Genomic DNA, 18,008 nt, shown 5'->3' with positions numbered 1-18,008 from the left:
CCCAAGGTCATGATTCAGCCACATCCGATTTAAATGTAGTCTATTTCCCTGGGGGAACCAAAAACTTTAGTTGAGCTATGTCTAAACAGGAAAGACAAGGACCTGTGAACAGATTATCATGTGCAGAAAGTCAAGTTCTCAAAAACACTAAACCCAACATAAACTGGCCTTGAAATTCTTGTTCTTTCAAACGTATTGACGTAAAGAGTTGTCCATGATGTGCCATTCCAGTGGGAAAATGTTCCAAAGCAGCATGTATAACGTGGTCCTGTTTCTATAAAAAAGAAAATTCCACGTGTATGTACTCACACACACTCTAGTGGTTATCGTTAAGTAGTGAGATTGAAGGTAACTTTATTTTCCCTTTTTCTTATCTGTAATTTCCATACCATACATCACATCGTAATAAGGAAAGCTATGACTCGGTCTTTCTAAATGGTCCATGGTCCTTGGGCCTGAGGACTGGAGGGTTCTTGTGCCTAGTGACTCCCTCCCAAGTCCACGCACATCCTCCCCAAAAGCACCAACTTCTCACATGAACTATTTGAAGTCTGTGCTTCACAACAAACAGGGAGGTGGGATAGTGCCTGGCAGTGATGAGGAAAGCCTGTGGGAGGCAGCTAAAGTAGATAAAGTTACAGAATAAATGCTTACACCAGAAAAGGCAGCTGAAAATGAACAAGCTAAACTTCCAATGGAAGAAGTTAGAAAAAAAGAACAGAAGGTATCCAAAGAAAGCTTAAGGAAGAGAAGCAGAAATCAGCTGAAATGGGAAATGATAGCATAATGGAGAAGATCAAAGAAACCAGAAGCTGGTTCTCTGCGCCAATGAATAAAATTAAACATCCAGCAAGACTGATCAAGAAAAAGAAGAAAAGGCAAACTTAATCAATATGAAGAGTGAAATGGGGAGTTCCCTGGTAGCCTAGTGGTCAAGGATCTGGTGCTGTCACTGCTGTGGCTCCAGTCACTGTTATGGCGCAGGTTGCACATGCCACAACCAAAAAAAAAATAAAAATAAAAATAAAAGAGGACCATGACTAAACATGCAACAAAGATAAAAAAGATGATAATAAGAGAATGTTGTAAACAACTTTAGGACAATACATTCGAAAAACTAGATGAAATGAACAAAATCCCAGAAAAATATAACCCATCAACACTGACCCAAGAAGAAATAGACAACGACTAAAGAGTCCTATGACTATTCAAAGAACTGGACATCCATAGTTTTTTCAAATCTTCAAACAAATAAAGTACCAGGGCCCAGCCAGTTTTAGCACACTCTACTAAACATTTAAGAAACAAGTATTTCTAGGAGTTCCCATTGTGGTGCAGCGGAAATGAATCCAACTAGGAACCATGAGGTTGTGGATTCACTCCCTGGCCTCGCTCAGTGGGTTAAGGATCTGGCATTGCCGTGAGCTGCAGTATAGTTTGCAGATGAGGCTGGGATTCTGCATTGCTATGGCTGTGGTGTAGGCCAGCAGCTGTAGCTCCAATTCGACCTCCAGCCTGGGAATCTCCATAAGCCAGCCCTAAAAAGCAAAAAAAAAAAAAAAAAAAAAAAAAAAAAAAAGAGGTTAGGGGAGAAAGACAAGAAACAAATATTTCTAATCTGGTACTAACTATTCCAGAGAAAAGGAAAATAAGAAACATGCCCCCAACTTGTTTTATGAAGCTAGTAAAACTTCTACCAAAGCCTGACACGGATATTACAAAATAGGAAAATGACAAACCAATCTCAATCACTAAAAGAAACAAGAAAGTTCTAAGGAAAATATCAGCAAACCAAATGCAGCAATGCAAATAAAGAGATAACACAACTGAAGTTCCCAGGTGGCGCAGCAGGCTAAGGATCTGGCGTTGTTACTGCTGTGACTCTGGTCACTGCTGTGGCATGGGTTCGATCCCTGGCCTAGGAACTTCCACATGCCATGGGCAAGGCCGAGAAAAAAAATAACATAATCATGACCAGGCTTGCTTTATCTCAGGAATGCAAAGTTGGCCTAATATTAGAAAAAAAAATCAATGAATATGATTTCACCACTTTAACAAATTAAAGGAAAAAGTAAAATTCTCAATAGAGCTAGAAAAAAGCATTTAATAAAATTCGACATTAGCAAATTAGGAATAGAGGGAAGCTGCCTCGGGGAAAAAAAAAATCTATAAAACCCTTGTACTTGGAATGGATAAGCAATGAGATTCTGCTGTATAGCATAGGAAACTATATCCAATCACTTGTGATGGAACATGATGGAGGATAATGGGAGAAAAAGAATGTATATATGAATGACTGTGTCACTTTGCTGTACAGCAGAAATTGACAGAACATTGTAAATCAACTGTAACAAAAAAAATTTTTAATCTACAAAACCCTATAGCAAACACTACTCTTTGTATTAATATTAAAAGCACATCCTTTAAGATCAAGAACAAGACAGGATGCCTATTATCATCACTTCTATTTAACAATGACTTTAGACCCAAAAGTGAGTCTAAAAATGCCTTAAAAAGAGAGAGATAAAATGTGAAAAGATCCAGGGGAGTGAGAGGCCCTCTTATTAGTCTCATATGCTACATCTACATGGAAAACCCAAAAGAATCCACATTTACACCCTAGAATTCATAAGAATTTAATGAGGTTGGTGGATTTTTTAATCCGTGTTTTTAAAAATCAACTGCATTTCTTGACACCATGAATGAAAAAAGTGAGAAAATGATATTTGACAAAAGGTATTGGATTGAGGTCATGAATTGTGTGGCAGCGGCTTGCAGAGGAGTCTGTCTCTGAAGCTGTCCCTAAAGTGACAGCAGAGAGAAGCCCGCAGCCCCAGAAGCAGAAACCCAAGTGTAGAGACTGATTCAGCGGGACACAGGGTTCGTTACGGTGGATGATCTGGGATGAAAGACTAATACGAATGGACTCGCTGGGTCCTGAGTTTCTGCCCAGAATGGGGGTGGAGGAAAGGCACAGAGGTGCCTCAGGGACTTTAAGCGATTCCTGTGCTAAAAATCACCATGTGTGAAAGGGCCCCATGCCATTGCTATGTCAGATAGAGACGGAGGGCCCATGACTACAGCGGCCAAGGAAAATGTTCTAGAGCATCGTTACCAGGCCAGGGAGCAAACTGGGACTTTCAAAAAGCAAAAAGTATCATCTGTCACCTTAACACCTACAAGGTGGTTCAATGTAATCATTTGCTTTTAGAAACAAAATCACTATGTTGAAGACATAGTTCACAGCAGCATTATTTACAACAGCCAAGACATGGAAACAGCCTAAATGTCCCTTGACAGATGAATAAATAAAGAAAATGTGGTGTGTGTGTGTGTGTGTGTGTGTGTATACATATTTATACTTATATATATAAACATGGTATGTATACACACACACCACTCACACACATACAAAGGAATGCTACTCAGCATAAAACAGAAAGGAATCCTGCCATATACAACACCATGGCTGGACCTTGAGGGCATGATGATAAGGGAAATGAGTCAGACTGAGAAAGACGAATACTGTATGACTGCACGTATATGTGGAATCAGAAAAATCAAACTCTTAGCAGAAGAGTTCAGATTTGCAGTTATCCAAGGCCAGGGTTGGGGATGGGAGAATGGGGTAAAGTGGTAAAAAGGTACAGACTGCTAGTTATGAGATGAAAAGGGTCCCTGGGATGTAAGGGACACGATGATGACTCCAGCTAACACTGCCGTATGGTAGATTTGAAAGTTGCTAAGAGAGTAGATCCTGTAAAGGAAAAAAAAAAATGTTTTTGTAACGATGTGAGGTGATAGATATTAACTTATTGTGGTGATCATTTCACAATATATGTATGTTATACTGTATGCCGTAAAGTTATACAGTGCTATGTGTCAATTATACCTCAATAAAACTGAAAAAAAATAATTTTTAAATTGTTTGCCTTTGACAGTGAGTTTCACAGCCAGAATCAAGGCCAACACAGCACTGTCAGGCTAGGAAAAGAATCTGCTCCATTATTTGAAGAACTGAGATACCCTGCAGAAATTTTTTTTTTTTTTTTTTTTGTCTTTTTGCCATTTCTTGGGCTGCTCCTGCAGCATATGGAGGATCCCAGGATAGGGGTCTAATTGGAGCTACTGCTGCCAGCCTATGCCAGAGCCGCGTCTGCAACCTACACCACAGCTCACGGCAACGCCGGATCATTAACCCACTGAGCAAGCGTAGGGATCGAACCCACAACCTCATGGTTCCTAGTTGGATTCGTCAACCACTGTGCCACAATGGGAACTCCCAGAAATTTTTTTTTAATTAAAGTAGAATTGATTTATAATGTGGTCTTAGTTTCAAGTGTACAACACAGCAATTCACTTATATGTGTGTGTGTGTGTGTATCTGTTTACATTCTTATTTATATATATGCCTATTCATATATATATTCTTTTTCAGATTACATTCCCTTATAGGTTACTACAAAACATTGAGTATAATTCTCTGTGCTATACAGCTGGTCCTTGCTGGTTACTTACTTTATGTATAATAGTGTGTATATACTAATTCCAACCTTCTAATTTATCCCTCCCCTACACCCCCCCTTTTTCCTTGAGTAATCTTAAATTTGTTTTCTTTGTCTGTGAGTCTCTTTCTATTTTGTAAATAAGTTCATTTGTATCTTTTTTTTTTTTTAGATTCCACATATAGGCAATATCATATATTTGTCTTTCACTGTCTGGTCTACTTCACTTAGTATGACAATCTCTAGGTCCATCTCAAGCTTCTTAATCTGACAGAGGTTTCAATACATGCCTCTACATGACACCAGACCCGATATCCACCCAGCAGTCTTCAGACCCCAGTAATGCTTGTATCCAGCTACTCCTGAGGGGGGCTCCTTTTCCACCTTATACTCAAGAAAGAGCCTACAGATAGATGTTCTGAACAGAACAACTGTTATATTTCTTTGCTTAGAGTCTTTTCTGATGCAGTCAGATCTGAGGCCACCACAAAAAATGGCTCCGTCTATCACAGCCCCCATGGAGTTAGCGCAGTCACCAAATATGGATGAGATTCCATTCGGAAGCTTAGAATCAAAACAATGCGTTGATCCACTTAAGCCATCAAGGGCTCCCTATTGTACAATAACCCCAGGCCTGCAGGACAAAGCGAGCCTTTCCACTGTGACTCATAATGAGGACGCTGTTGTCTTCACATTTTGTTTTACTTCTGTGCCTGAATGTGAGACAGATAAAATGGCTTAGCAATAAAAATCAGTATAATCACTTTCTTATGTGTACAGTATTTTGCAGTGTGAATGCACATTACTAATTGTTTTGATTCCTCTCAAAGGGGGCTGCTCTTTATTGAAAATGCAAATTACAGCTAAAGATTTGTCCCTCCACTCTTTCTACACTCAATCCATGTCTTCACACTGTATGTTCATAAAATTTAGGTGTGATTGTTAACAAACTCTATTTCCAATATCAGTATGCATGTGAACATGATAATTCAGCCATTTTTTCAGACATAGACTAAACAGTATTATAAAAACTTACAATGCATTTATGGAGAAATTTCTGAAAGACATTTTTAAAAATGCCTAAATCAACACAGTCATTGCATGTTCATGGATGGGAACAGTCAACATTAAGGGGCTAATTCACTGTAAATCAGTCTACAGAATCAATGTCATTCTAATTGGAACCCCAAACACTATTTTCTCCTTTTTTTTTTTTTTTTTTTTTTTTTCTCCTTTTTACAGCCTCACCTACAGCCTATGGAAGTTCCTAGGCTAGGGGTTGAATGGATGCTACAGCTGCCGGCCTAGGCCACAGCCATAGCAATGCCAGAGGAGAGCTGCATGGGGGCAACACCAGGTCCTTAACCCACTGAGGGAGGCCAGGGATCCAACGGCATCCTCACGGACACTATGTCAGGTTCTTAACCCACTGAGTCACAACAGGAACTCCCAAACATTTTTTCTTGAATCCGACGACTCATTTACAGCCAAGAATGCCCAAGGCCATACTGGAAAAGGACAAATTAGGAGACACATGGCAGACCTGCTTTCTCAGGAAAGGAAAGCTGCGTGTGATGGTGATCTGACGGTCAACTTGACTGGATGACACTGTGCCCAGATATTTGGTCAAACATCAGTCTGGATGTGTCAGGGAGGGTGTTGGGGCTGAGATTACCAATGTCTGGGTAAACTGGGTAAAGCAGACTGCCCTCTGCAGAAGGGTGGCCACATCCAGTGAGTTCGCTGGGGACCTGAATAGCACAAGAGGCAGGATAAGCAAGGATACACTCTCCCTGCCAGACCATTTTTGAGCTGGGATGTTGGTCTTCTCCAGCATGTGCCCTGGAACTTACACTATCAGCTTTCTCGGTTCTCAGGCCTTCAGAGTTGGACTTTTATAATAAATCTCTTGCTGTATATAGATAACTATTCTATTGGTTCTGCTTCTCTGGAGAACCCGAGTGGGAAAAAATCTGAAGATTGGGTCCTTATGTCTTACCTTTGCTACTAATTAACCAGGATCTTGGACAATGACCCCAATCTGGGCCTCCAAGCCCTCCTCTCTAAACTACACTCAACCCCTATGTTCACTGCAGCACCATTCACAACAGCCAAAACATGGAAATAGCCTAAATGTCCATCAACAGATGAATGGATTAAGAAGATGTGCTACATATACACAATGGAATACTACTCAGCCATAAAAAAAGAACAAAATAATGCCATTTGCAGCAACGTGGATGGAACTAGAGACTCTCATATTAAGTGACGTAAGTCAGAAAAAGAAAGACAAATACCATATGATAATACTTATATCTGGAATCTAATTTACAGCACAAATGAACCTATCAGAAAAGAAACAGACTCATGGACATGGAGAACAGATTTGCGGTTACCAGGGGGGAGGGGGAAGGAGTGGGATGGACTGGGAGTTTGGGGTTAACAGATGCAAACTGTAACATTCGGAGTAGATAAGCAATAAGATCCTGCTGTATAGCACAGGGAACTACATCTAATCACTTGTGATGGAACATGATGGAGGATAATGTGAGAAAAAGAATGCATATATAACTGGGTCACTTTACTGTACAGCACAAATTGACGAAACACTGTAAATCAACTCTATTTTAAAAAATTAATAACAAAATAAAAAATAAACTACACTCACCCTCAGCTCTTACACTGAGAATCTCACATATGCAAGTCATACGTCCCAAAGGAGCCAAAAATTAAACTACAATCTTGAACTCACAAAGTCATTCTGACTTTCCTAGAGGCTACCTCACAGAAACACACCTATCTTTGGAGCTCAGTGGTAAATTCCATCCAAGGAGTAATCCCCTGCCCTCAGCTACCAACTAAGCAAGACTACAAGAAGTTTCCATTTGTGGGCACGCTGCTGCTGGGACCAGATTCCCCACAGCCAGGGCATGACCAGCTCGTTGTCTGAAATTCAGCCCTCTTCGTGCTCACATAAAGCTGACTTCTCAAACCTTCAAATCTGGAAAGAGCTGAGAAGAAGCATTTCTCTGCAAGCATTTCCCTGCCAGCTTTCTGGATGCTGTGCCTTCCAGGAAGGGATCAGAGTGGTTCTCCCAATAGCAGAATGCCCCAAGGTCAAAGACTTAGCCAAAGAACAAGAATACATGCCTGGCCACTGGCTGGTTTCAAAGGTGAACTGCCCACCTCCCCAAGCCGGCAAGCCCAGGAAGAAGCCATGTCCCCACCCCATACCTGTATTTGATGTCAAATACTGTGGAGTCCTCGTCCTCGTCATCCTCTTCGTTCAGTGGGGCCATTTCCACTCGCTCCGCCGGAGTGGTGATGATGTCATATTTGCGGGTCTTCTTCAGCCTCTTCCCCGACCTGGAAGAGGGGAAGCACATTCCTGAGAACTCGGCAATACCCACTGACATAAGCCACACTGCTGCCCCCAGCCCGGCTCCCGGGAGATCTGGCAAATACTCCCGCTCCTCCACCATGGCACGTGGGGCAGGTTCCTGATGTCACCAGCCCTTGTGGTCCTCACCCACAAAGCAAAGATGATACTCGGAGTTCCCGTCATGGCTCAGCGGTGACGAATCCGACTAGTATCCATGAGGACATGGGTTCAATCCCTGGCCTCACTCAGTGGGTTAAGGATCCAGCACTGCCGTGAGCTATGATGTAGGTCGCAGACACGGTTCAGATCCCATGTTGCTGTGGTTGTGGTGTAGGCCGGCAGCTGTGGCGCCAATTCAACCCCTAGCCTGGGAACCTTCATATGCTGTGGGTGCAGCTCTAAATAAACAAAAAAAAAAAAAAAAAAAGCAAAGATGATACACCTGCCCCAAGTACCATAAAACCCAGTAATCAAGATCTACAATACCCAAATGCAACATTGTTAGAAGTCAAAATTAATGCAAAGAAAATCCACAATGAGCAAAAGATCAAAATGTTCAGTGAGAATGGGATGCAGCCCTGCCCCTGTGCAGGTACAATGCACCTCACCCCAGTGCACACTGCCCCGTGGGCCAGGTAGGTGGTTAGAACCCAGGCTTGGCCACTCTCTACCTGTGCAATCATATGCAAGTCCATTTCCCTAGGCCTCAGTTTCCTCCCAAATAAAATGGGATAAGAATAATATTTGTCCTTCACTGGCGAGGGAGGATTCAATGAGATGATGCATTTAACCAGCCTGCACACAGCAGACTCTCGGCAAAAATGATCAACAAACAGGAGTGCTACAGCCTCTCTTGGATGACAAGAACTCGTAAAAATGAATCAGTATTGTTTCCATCATGAGGATTTAGGAGCACAGAGAGTTAGAACACTATGCCTTTACCTCTGGGATGGTAGACCATCACTGGGGGCCTCAGGAAAAGTGCTGAGAAAGCCTCCAGCCTCCAGAGTCAGACCTCATGCATGAAGGATGCAGCTTGATCAGGGCATGGCTGAAAGTTTATGATGCGAAGGGGAACAACACTTTTATTGTGACTCCTGATGTTCTGTGCATTTATTTCTCTATGATCTTGAACTTCTGCCCAAATGCCTTGTATTCTCTGATGTGCCTCCTTTTTTTTTTTTTTTTTTTTTCTGGTCTTTTTTGCCTTTTTCTAGGGTCGCTCCTGTGGCACATGGAGGTTCCCAGGCTAGGGGTCTAATTTGAGCTATAGCCTCTGGCCTACACCAGAGCCACGGCAACTCCGGATCCGAGCCGTGTCTGCGACCTACACCACAGCTCACGGCAACGCCGGATCCTTAACCCATGAGCAAGTTCAGGGATCGAACCCTCAACCTCATGGTTCTTGGATTAGTTAACCGCTGAGCCACAACGGGAACTCCCTGATGTGCCTTTTTAAAAATCTTTGAAACTGTCTATAAGAAACCAGCCAATCCCCCACCCCACCCCATCCCCGCTTAAAAAACCATAAATGGGACATTGAAGAATCATTCTCTAAACATGCTTCCTGTAGCAGTACCCAGATGAAGCCCCCATCAAAGGCATGTGCGGGATTTCTTTGTCCTCGGCACACAAAAACTCCTCAATTAGTTTGCAAAATTAGAAAAACAGAATTTCACCTTCAAGTGTCCTCAGAATTTCCATGAACAGCAACTCACTCTTTTCTTACCTAGTATGATTTACCAAAAAGATGACTTATGAAAGGATCATTTACATAGAAAATACATAATATTTATATCGTTGGCTTAAAGGAAACTATACAACTTAGGATGCCTGCTCCTCATGGTTCTTTGGGTAAAGATTTTGGAAAACCAGCCTAAGGAGAGAAACCAGCTATAAAGCCTGATGATCCTCTAGCCTCATTGCAAAGCACTTTGCCCGGCTTTCATCACAGGCACACACAAACACACACACATAGAAATGTAGATGTGAAACTTCATGAATTTCAAACACAACGCAAGAGAGTGCAAACGCCAAGCCAGGTGTCTAAAAAGATAAGAGGGGCACAGCTGGTTGCCTCCCCAGGGGCCATGGGACAATGGCACTTTGGAAGCAGGCTTTGTGCAAGAGTGTAAATGCTAACCTCATAAACATCATTGGTCCCAGATTCTCGCCATCAATAGATTCCTATTTTCTCTCCACCTCCCCACGAAGAAGTACAATAGATCTTTGTGTTCTGCCCCAGATGGCTTATAATCCCTGACCATTCAATCTCCAATTCTGGATGGGGAAAAGTGAAGCCTAGAAATGGCTCCACATGCTGCAAGCAACCCAAGACCAAGCCACTCGGAAAACTACCCGCTCCCAAGCCTCAGAGACTTGGGTCAAGCTCCAGTCTCCATGGATGCACACACCACACCTCTCTCAGGAAGTCCCCTATCTCTGCCCTGACGTTCACAGCTGTTTGGAGGAAGCACCTGGCTTTGCAGAGCAGCCTGACTTGCCCTTCTGTCCACTGTGCCCAGTGCCAGGGCTGCCCATCCCCAACACACATGCGAACAAGCAACTGAAATGCTAGCACGGGAGACATCCTGTGAGCCAGAGTCTTGAGAAAGCTCCTGTAGATGCCTGAAGAGACAGGCAGCCAGATGGTTTCTGGTTGAAGAGTCACAGTTGTTTGTAAATGTTTTTCAAATATCATGAGGCTTAAAACATGCAAAATCTGACTTGTCCTGCACTTGGAACTTGAAACCTTGCTTAGTCACTGGCCCTGGAGCAGGGTTGACTGATGATCTTGGGAGAAGGTTCTGGAGACTCTGACTTCAGCTCAGCTTCATGCAGTGGATTCCAATCACCCAAAGAATCACCTTCTTTCTTCCCAGCATCTTGTGATGAGAAAATTAACCTACTAAGCTTAAAATAAGACCCTTGGACATATACCCATGAGAGAAGGTGGAACACGACCTGGCATCTAGAACATCATGATCTATTTGCTTTAGTGCCAGCCATTCCAACCATTTCACCTTAGGAAATAATTTTAAACCTCAAGATTACACCAAAGGTGTGATAATTAATTTTATGTGTCTGCTTGACTGGGCCACAGAGTACCCAGACATTTGCTCAAGCATTATTTCTGCATGTGTCTGAGCGGGTGTTTCAGGTGGAGATTAACATCTGAATCAGTAGACTGAGTAAAGTAGATTGCCCTCCCCTAAGTGGGTGGGTCTCACCCAATCAGTTGAAGGTCTGAAAAGAACAGAATGACTGACCTCTCCCAAGTAAAAGAGAATTCCTCCTACCTGTCTGCCTTTGAGCTGGGATATTGTCCTTCCCTTCCCACCCTCCCGCCTTCAGACTCAAACTAAAATCTTAGCTCTTCTTGGATTTCAAGCCTGTATGTGTGACCACACACACACACACACACACACACACACACACACAGTCACACTCACACATATGCTCTTGGTTCCATTTCTCTGGAGAAACCTGCCTAATCCAAAAGGCCATTAGCAAGACACAATGTTTTGACACAATGAGCTGAAGAAATTACATTTCAAACAATCAACTCTCTGAAACACAACACCCTTCACAAAAGAAGAGTCATTTCTGTTTCACTACTGGGTGTGTTCATATGGGAAAATCAGGACTTGTGAGAAGCCGAAAGAGGCTTAGGCTCATCCATGGCAAAAACTGACTGGCCACACCAATTGGTGCCTGAGGAGTTGGTGGGCAGGATGGAAACCACAAAGTACGATTGAGTCAGGTGGGGTGGGAGGGGGCATCTCACATGCTTCTCAGATTAAAAGGTGAGCCTTTGCTTTACTAGTTGTGTGCAAGTCAGAAGCATGGAAACGCATGACCAGAGTCAATCACCATTTCCCACAGACCCTCAATTTCCAGCCTCACTGTCCTGGAGTTAGAGAATGGAGCCAGTCTGCCTCAGGGAGGGAGATGCCAGATAAGAGGAAATCAGACTCACTCAAAGCCTAAATATCCTATGGTGTCCTGCTGTCTCTTCTGAGTGTAGATGCTCTAACGCATCTTTTCTGATCATAAAATTTGAGCTCCTTCTGGGTGCTCGCTAAGCATTTTACATGTATGGTCACATACAAAATGTATAAATCACCCTATAAGGCAGTACTGTTATCCCTGTGCTACAGCCAAGGAAACTGAGGCTCAGAGAGTTCAACATCCCCACAGCCAAGGACTGGGGGGTGGGGGGGCACTGCCCCAGCACGAACCTCCCTGGCAGGTTACCTTGAACCATCTCATGCTGGCCAAGAGGCATGGCACCAGCTCCCCCACTCACTCCCACTGCAAGCCCACTCCATGCCCCCACCAGACTCCACCCCCACTTAAATTTAATGCCAAGACATTCTTTGCCCTCATTATAAGTGTTCTGGAACATGTCACTTTTGCTATACTATACATACTATAGCTCACACATTACTAGTTCAAACTGATCTGGGCAGACTTCTTAAAACTCTTTCTGGGAGTTCCCGTTGTGGTGCAGTGGAAACGAATCCAACTAGCATCCATGAGGAGTCAGGTTCAGTCCCTGGCCTCACTCAGTGGGTCAGGGATTCAGTGTTGCTATGAGCTGTGGTGTTGGCCAGCGGCTGTAGCTCCAATTCGACCCCTAGCCTGGGAACTTCCATGTGCTACGGGTGCAACCCTAAAAAGAAAATAAAAAATTCTAATGGTGACTCTCTTAGTATATGTGTTGGGTTGGGGCAGGCCAACATCCATCTCCTCCCTCATTTGGGCATCTGTATCTTCAGTAAATCCCCCTCCCCCGTGGTCCCTGTGGGTAAGGAGGCCTGACCAGTGACCACACCCCCAGCTGCAGGCGTGAATCTGGGATGTCAGCCTGAGTCAATCTGTGAATTGCAACCCCCCAGGCCATGGTGGGGTTACAGAGAGGAGTAAGAGACTAATCAGAGCCAGTGACCTTTGCTAGGACAGCAGGAAGGGGGTGCAGTAAATCACACAGGTGAAAGCCACCTTGCCATCTTCTGGAAATGGAAAATAAAGCCAATATGGTTGGTACAGGACAGGGAGGGAGAGAGACCAAATCCTAAATCTACCATGAAGCCAGCTCTCCTTTACACCAGCAACACTACTCTCTGGCACCAAAGCCAGTCTGGGCGGGGCTTCCTGTCCCCAGAACCAAGGAACTGTAACGGTCACAGGATCTCGAAGGAACAGAGGCATCGCTGTAACAATAAACACCATCTTGGGATTTGCCTACATTTTAATAGCAAACCTCCCACGTGTAAGTGTAATTTTCCAATTTTGTCCCTTTGAAGCCCTAGGACTCTTCCCCATTTCTGGTTCTAGAAACAAAGAACCATACAGATGAAGTGCCTCCGTGACAATATCACGAAAGTTTTCGGTCAGGGCTACCTGTGAACAGGTATTCCAAGAACACAAACATCCGTGTCATCGTCCCACAGGGTTGTTTACCAGCACCTGGGCCAGAGGAAAAACAAAGGCTACATGGCCACAGAGAATCTGAAGTCACCCAAGTATCCCCAGGGGACAGTGGGTCAGCCTCAAAGACACAGCTTGAGAAAGAAGCCCGTGGTTCTAGACAGAGCCCTGGTTTAGAGTCAGACTTGGGTTCCTATCCCGGTGTTTCTCCGTACAGACCTGCTCCCTCACCTCCCCACGGGGTGGGGGCTGGGGGAGCAAGCAGGAGGACAGCTTCCTCAGCATTCCCGGCCCAAGAAGGAGAAGGTTCGGGAACAAGGAAGGAAAAAGATACTGCTGGCCAATCCTCAACAGCATGGCCCCCTCCTGCAACTTTTCTTTTCTGCTACAAGGTCCCGTTAAACCAGGTGGCCTCAACAAAGAGGTGATCAATGGTGGTTTTAAGTAAATGCCTACATTGTGCATCACAGGACCCAGCAAGACCACAGAAGTTCTACAAGAGACAAAGGATCCTTCCACTGGAGCCAAAACACACATTTTTAACAAGACAGAGGAGCGGTTCAAATTCTTGTACTCTGAAATGTAATCCTAAAGCCAGAGGGTTTGTTTACTCAAAGGTCCTCTCAACAGCTGGGCTGAAGTGGGTTTCCCAATTGGCGCACGGCTCAGGCAGACGCAAAGGCTGAGGAGGGGAGTAGGAGCCCAGAGGACCCGCTTGAAGGGGGGCCTGCCCTCCCCACCCTCCCCTGCAAAGAGACACAAGCAATGCAACCCCAGATGGGTTAGTTTGCTGTCAAAAGTTCAATCTGGGGGTGCAATGGTCAGATCATAGACTGCGTCCAGAGGTGACACTCCATGTCAGCCCTGCAATGCCCCTGCCTGTGAGCCTCCGGGCAGTCGTTCACCCTCCACTTGAAGGCTGTACCCTCGTCTACTGCTTGCCACTGGGGTGCAGCTGGGGTTCTGGGGGCAGATCTCGTGGTGGGGGGGTTGGGAGGGAGATGGGGAGTGGTTGATAATGGGCTCACATTTCTTTCCGGAATGATAAAAATCACTGATTGGAGGGTGGTGTACAACTTGGTGAATATACCAAGTTGGTGAAAAACCGTGAGTTGGACATTTTATTACCTGATGATTTTTTTTTTTTTTTTTTGGCTTTGTAGGGCTTCACCTTCAGCATATGAAAGTTCCCAGGCTAGTGGTTGAATCAGAGCTACAACTGCCAGCTTAGACCACAGCCACACCAGATCCAAGCCACATCTGCAACTTATACCACAGCTCACGGCAATGCCGGATCCTTAACCCACTGAGCAAGGCCAGGGATCAAACCCACATCCTCGTGGATACTAGTTGGGTTCGTAACCTGCTAAGCCATGACAGAAATTCTGAGTTGGACATTTTAAATGTGTGAATTGCATGGTATGTGAATTATATCTTATAAAGTTATCGGTAAAAACAGGGAAAGATAGATATATACATGTATGTGTATATATCACACTCATTCATTTCTATACTTATAAAATCTCTCTGGAAGAGTCACAAGAAATTGACTGCATCCAGAGAAGGAAGTGGGGTGGCCGTGGAACGGGATGAAGAAGAAGATGGTTCACTAAACACGAATTTATTTCAAACCATGGGAATAGATCAGCTATTTTTAAAACAAATAAACCAGTACATAAGTAGATACAATTCCAAGAAGGTAATGGGAGTCCCCATTGTGGTGCTGCAGAAACGAATCCAATTAATATCCCTGAGGATGCAGGTTCAATTCCTGGCTTCACTCAGTGGGGCAGGACTCTGGTGTTGCCATGAGCTATGGTGTAAAAAAATTGTACTTGGCTGTGGCAGCTACAGCTCTGATTCGACCCCTAGTCTGGGAACATCCACGTGCCACGGGTTCACCCCTAAAAACCCAAAAAAAAAAAAAAAGTAGGTAATGAAGATAAACATTTGAATGGATGCAGTGTGCATCAGGCCTGCCCCCCTGGGAGGAGACCCTTCTCCTGGCAAGGCCAAGGGCGCACCCCACACTTCCCATCCAGAGGCTGCCCGTCACCTCCTGCTCACCTGGCAACTGCAGGAGCCAAACCCAGCACCTCCAGCCCATTCTCCAGCTGAGCTGCCCGCCCTGTAAAGCCCACTAACATAGTGCTGTGGCTCAAGACCAGCCTTCTGCAGAAACCACACTACTCGTCCCAGCAAGCGCGTTGCTCTTGACAATCAGAACATTAGTAAAGAAGATGAAAATGGAAAGTGGAAACAAGAGACCAACCGAATCCAGCAGCTGCTGTGAGTGGTATGCCTGTCTTCAGGCCCCTTGGAAGCTCCCACTGCTCTGAGGACAGAGGCCTTTCCTGTTTTCAACCTCTGATCTCTCCTTAGAACATGAAACAACCGAACCTTCCCTAAAAAATCAAGCAAACTTGGAGAAAGAACATGACCCCCAAACCCACTTTCCATCCCCACTCTGTAGGGAGAAAGAACATGACCCCCAAACCCACTTTCCATCCCCACTCTGTAGGGAGGCAGGTGCCCAAGAGGCAGTGACAACAGTGCTATGTCCCCCGGGGAAGGGGCGATGACATGGGATTGGCCCAGGGCTGAGCGGCAAATCCAAGAGGGGGCAATCAGAATACAGTTCCCGAGCACCAGCTTCTGCACTACTGCCCTGGGCTCAGCCCCTGAGCTCCACCCATCACCTTCCTCCAAAAGCCGTTTCAACAAGCCCAGCACCAGTGTGATGGGAATTTCATCTGGCTCCACTCCACATGGGCAACCTGAGCACTCTTGGGGACACGAGACAAAAGCCTTTTCCTCTAGTGCAGCACGAGCTTCAAGATCTTAGACAGGAGTTCCCGTTGTGGCTCAGTGGGCTGAAAGCCTGACTAGTATCTGTGAGGACACAGGTTTGATCCCTGACCTTGCTCAGTGGGTTAAGGATCTGGCATTGCCAAAAGCTGCAGCATAGGTCGTAGAGGTAGCTTGGATCAGGTGTTGCTGTTGCTGGGGCAAGGGTCACAGGTGTAGCTCCAATTTGACCCCTAGCCCAGAAATTTCCATGCCAAGCACAATGACTCAAATGCCCCGGAACCCGCAGGCACAGAAAACCAGTGAGGCAAGCTTGGTGTGATGTAAACATTAGAACAAACATGGTGACAAATAGCAGCCACTGCTCTATCTCAGAGTCAAGGAGACACCAAGACTGGCACTTCCAAATCCAGGCAAGATGGGATGGCAGCTACCCAGCTCCCCCCCCCACAACCCCACACATTACTCCCACTCATTACAGAGATCCTGTGTTTCCAGTATTCTTATCTGCTGAGAAAATGCAAATCTGAATTGTGATCTGAAGACTCTCAATGTTAGGCCCCCTCAACTATCTCAGCTGTCAAAAACACTGTGCATATATGTGGAATGTAAAAGAATGCTACAAATGAACTCATTTACAAAATAGAATGAGACTCACAGACTCACAGACTCAAATTTATGGCTACCCAAGCATAAAGGGGAGAGGGATAAATTGGAAATTTGGGATTAACAGATATACACTAATAATAAGGACCTACTGTATAGCACAGAGAATTATATCAATATCTTGTAATAGCCTATAATGGGAAAGAATCTGAAAAAATATATGTGTACAGAAATTGGCACAACACTGTAAATCAACTATACTTTATTTTTTTATTTATTTTTTCCCACTGTACAGCAAGGGGATCAAGTTATCCTTACATGTATACATTTTTCCCCCACCCTTTGTTCTGTGGCAATATGAGTATCTAGACATAGTTCTCAATGCTACTCAGCAGAATCTCCTTGTAAATCTATTCTAAATTGTGTCTGATAACCCCAAGCTCCCAATCCCTCCCACTCCCTCCCTCTCCCATCAGGCAGCCACAAGTCTATTTTCCAAGTCCATGATTTTCTTTTCTGTGGAGATGTTCATTTGTGCTGGATATTAGATTCCAGTTATAAGTGATATCATATGGTATTTGTCTTTGTCTTTCTGACTCATTTCACTCAGTATGAGATTCTCTAGTTCCATCCATGTTGCTGCAAATGGCATTATGTCATTCTTTTTATGGCTGAGTAGTATTCCATTGTGTATATATAACACATCTTCCTAATCCAATCATCTGTTGATGGACATTTGGGTTGTTTCCATGTCCTGGCTATTGTGAACAGTGCTGCAATGAACATGCGGGTGTATGTGTCTCTTTTAAGTAGAGTTTTGTCCGGGTACATGCCCAAGAGTAGGACTGAGGGGTCATATGGAAGTTCTATGTATAGATTTCTAAGGTATCTCCAAACTGTTCTCCATAGTGGCTGTACCAGTTTACATTCCCACCAACAGTGCAGGAGGGTTCCCTCGACTATACGTTAAAACTTGTAAAAGGCAAAAAAGAATATATATATACACACACACACATATAACTGAATCACTTTGCTGTGCACATGAAACACTGTAAATCAACTACACTTCAATAAAAACAAAAGCACTACCTAGTTCAAAACAAAACAAAAACATATCCGTGGGCCATTGTCCTGCAACCTCTGACTCAGTTTTCTGGCCATGGTTTATTTGGTTCTGGCTGCCAAGCCTGAGTGACACTGAAGAATCCAGCTAAAATCATGGGCCCAGAGAGATGGCACGACAAGCATGGTCAACCAAGGTCTTCCTTATATCT

At 44.4% G+C, this 18,008-nt stretch overlaps 1 protein-coding gene across 3 annotated transcripts in view; it reads right to left on the bottom strand.

Moving 5' to 3' along the window:
• Nucleotides 1-18,008, bottom strand: part of FAM174B (family with sequence similarity 174 member B) — a 174,984-nt gene that overhangs the window by 60,053 nt on the left and 96,923 nt on the right. For 2 of the 3 annotated variants that reach the window (XM_013978276.2, XM_003128619.5), the window contains exon 2: nt 7,740-7,871. In XM_013978276.2, the coding sequence (XP_013833730.1) occupies nt 7,740-7,871 (132 nt within the window). Of the gene's footprint in view, nt 1-7,739; nt 7,872-18,008 lie in introns of those variants that run through there. The other variant, XR_002345977.1, reaches the window with a different exon arrangement.

This window comes from Sus scrofa, chromosome 7 (genome assembly GCF_000003025.6).
Source record: "Sus scrofa isolate TJ Tabasco breed Duroc chromosome 7, Sscrofa11.1, whole genome shotgun sequence".
NCBI lineage: Eukaryota > Metazoa > Chordata > Mammalia > Artiodactyla > Suidae > Sus > Sus scrofa.
The sequence above is the reverse complement of the archived record's forward strand: the minus strand, read 5'-3'. Positions and strand labels throughout refer to the sequence as shown.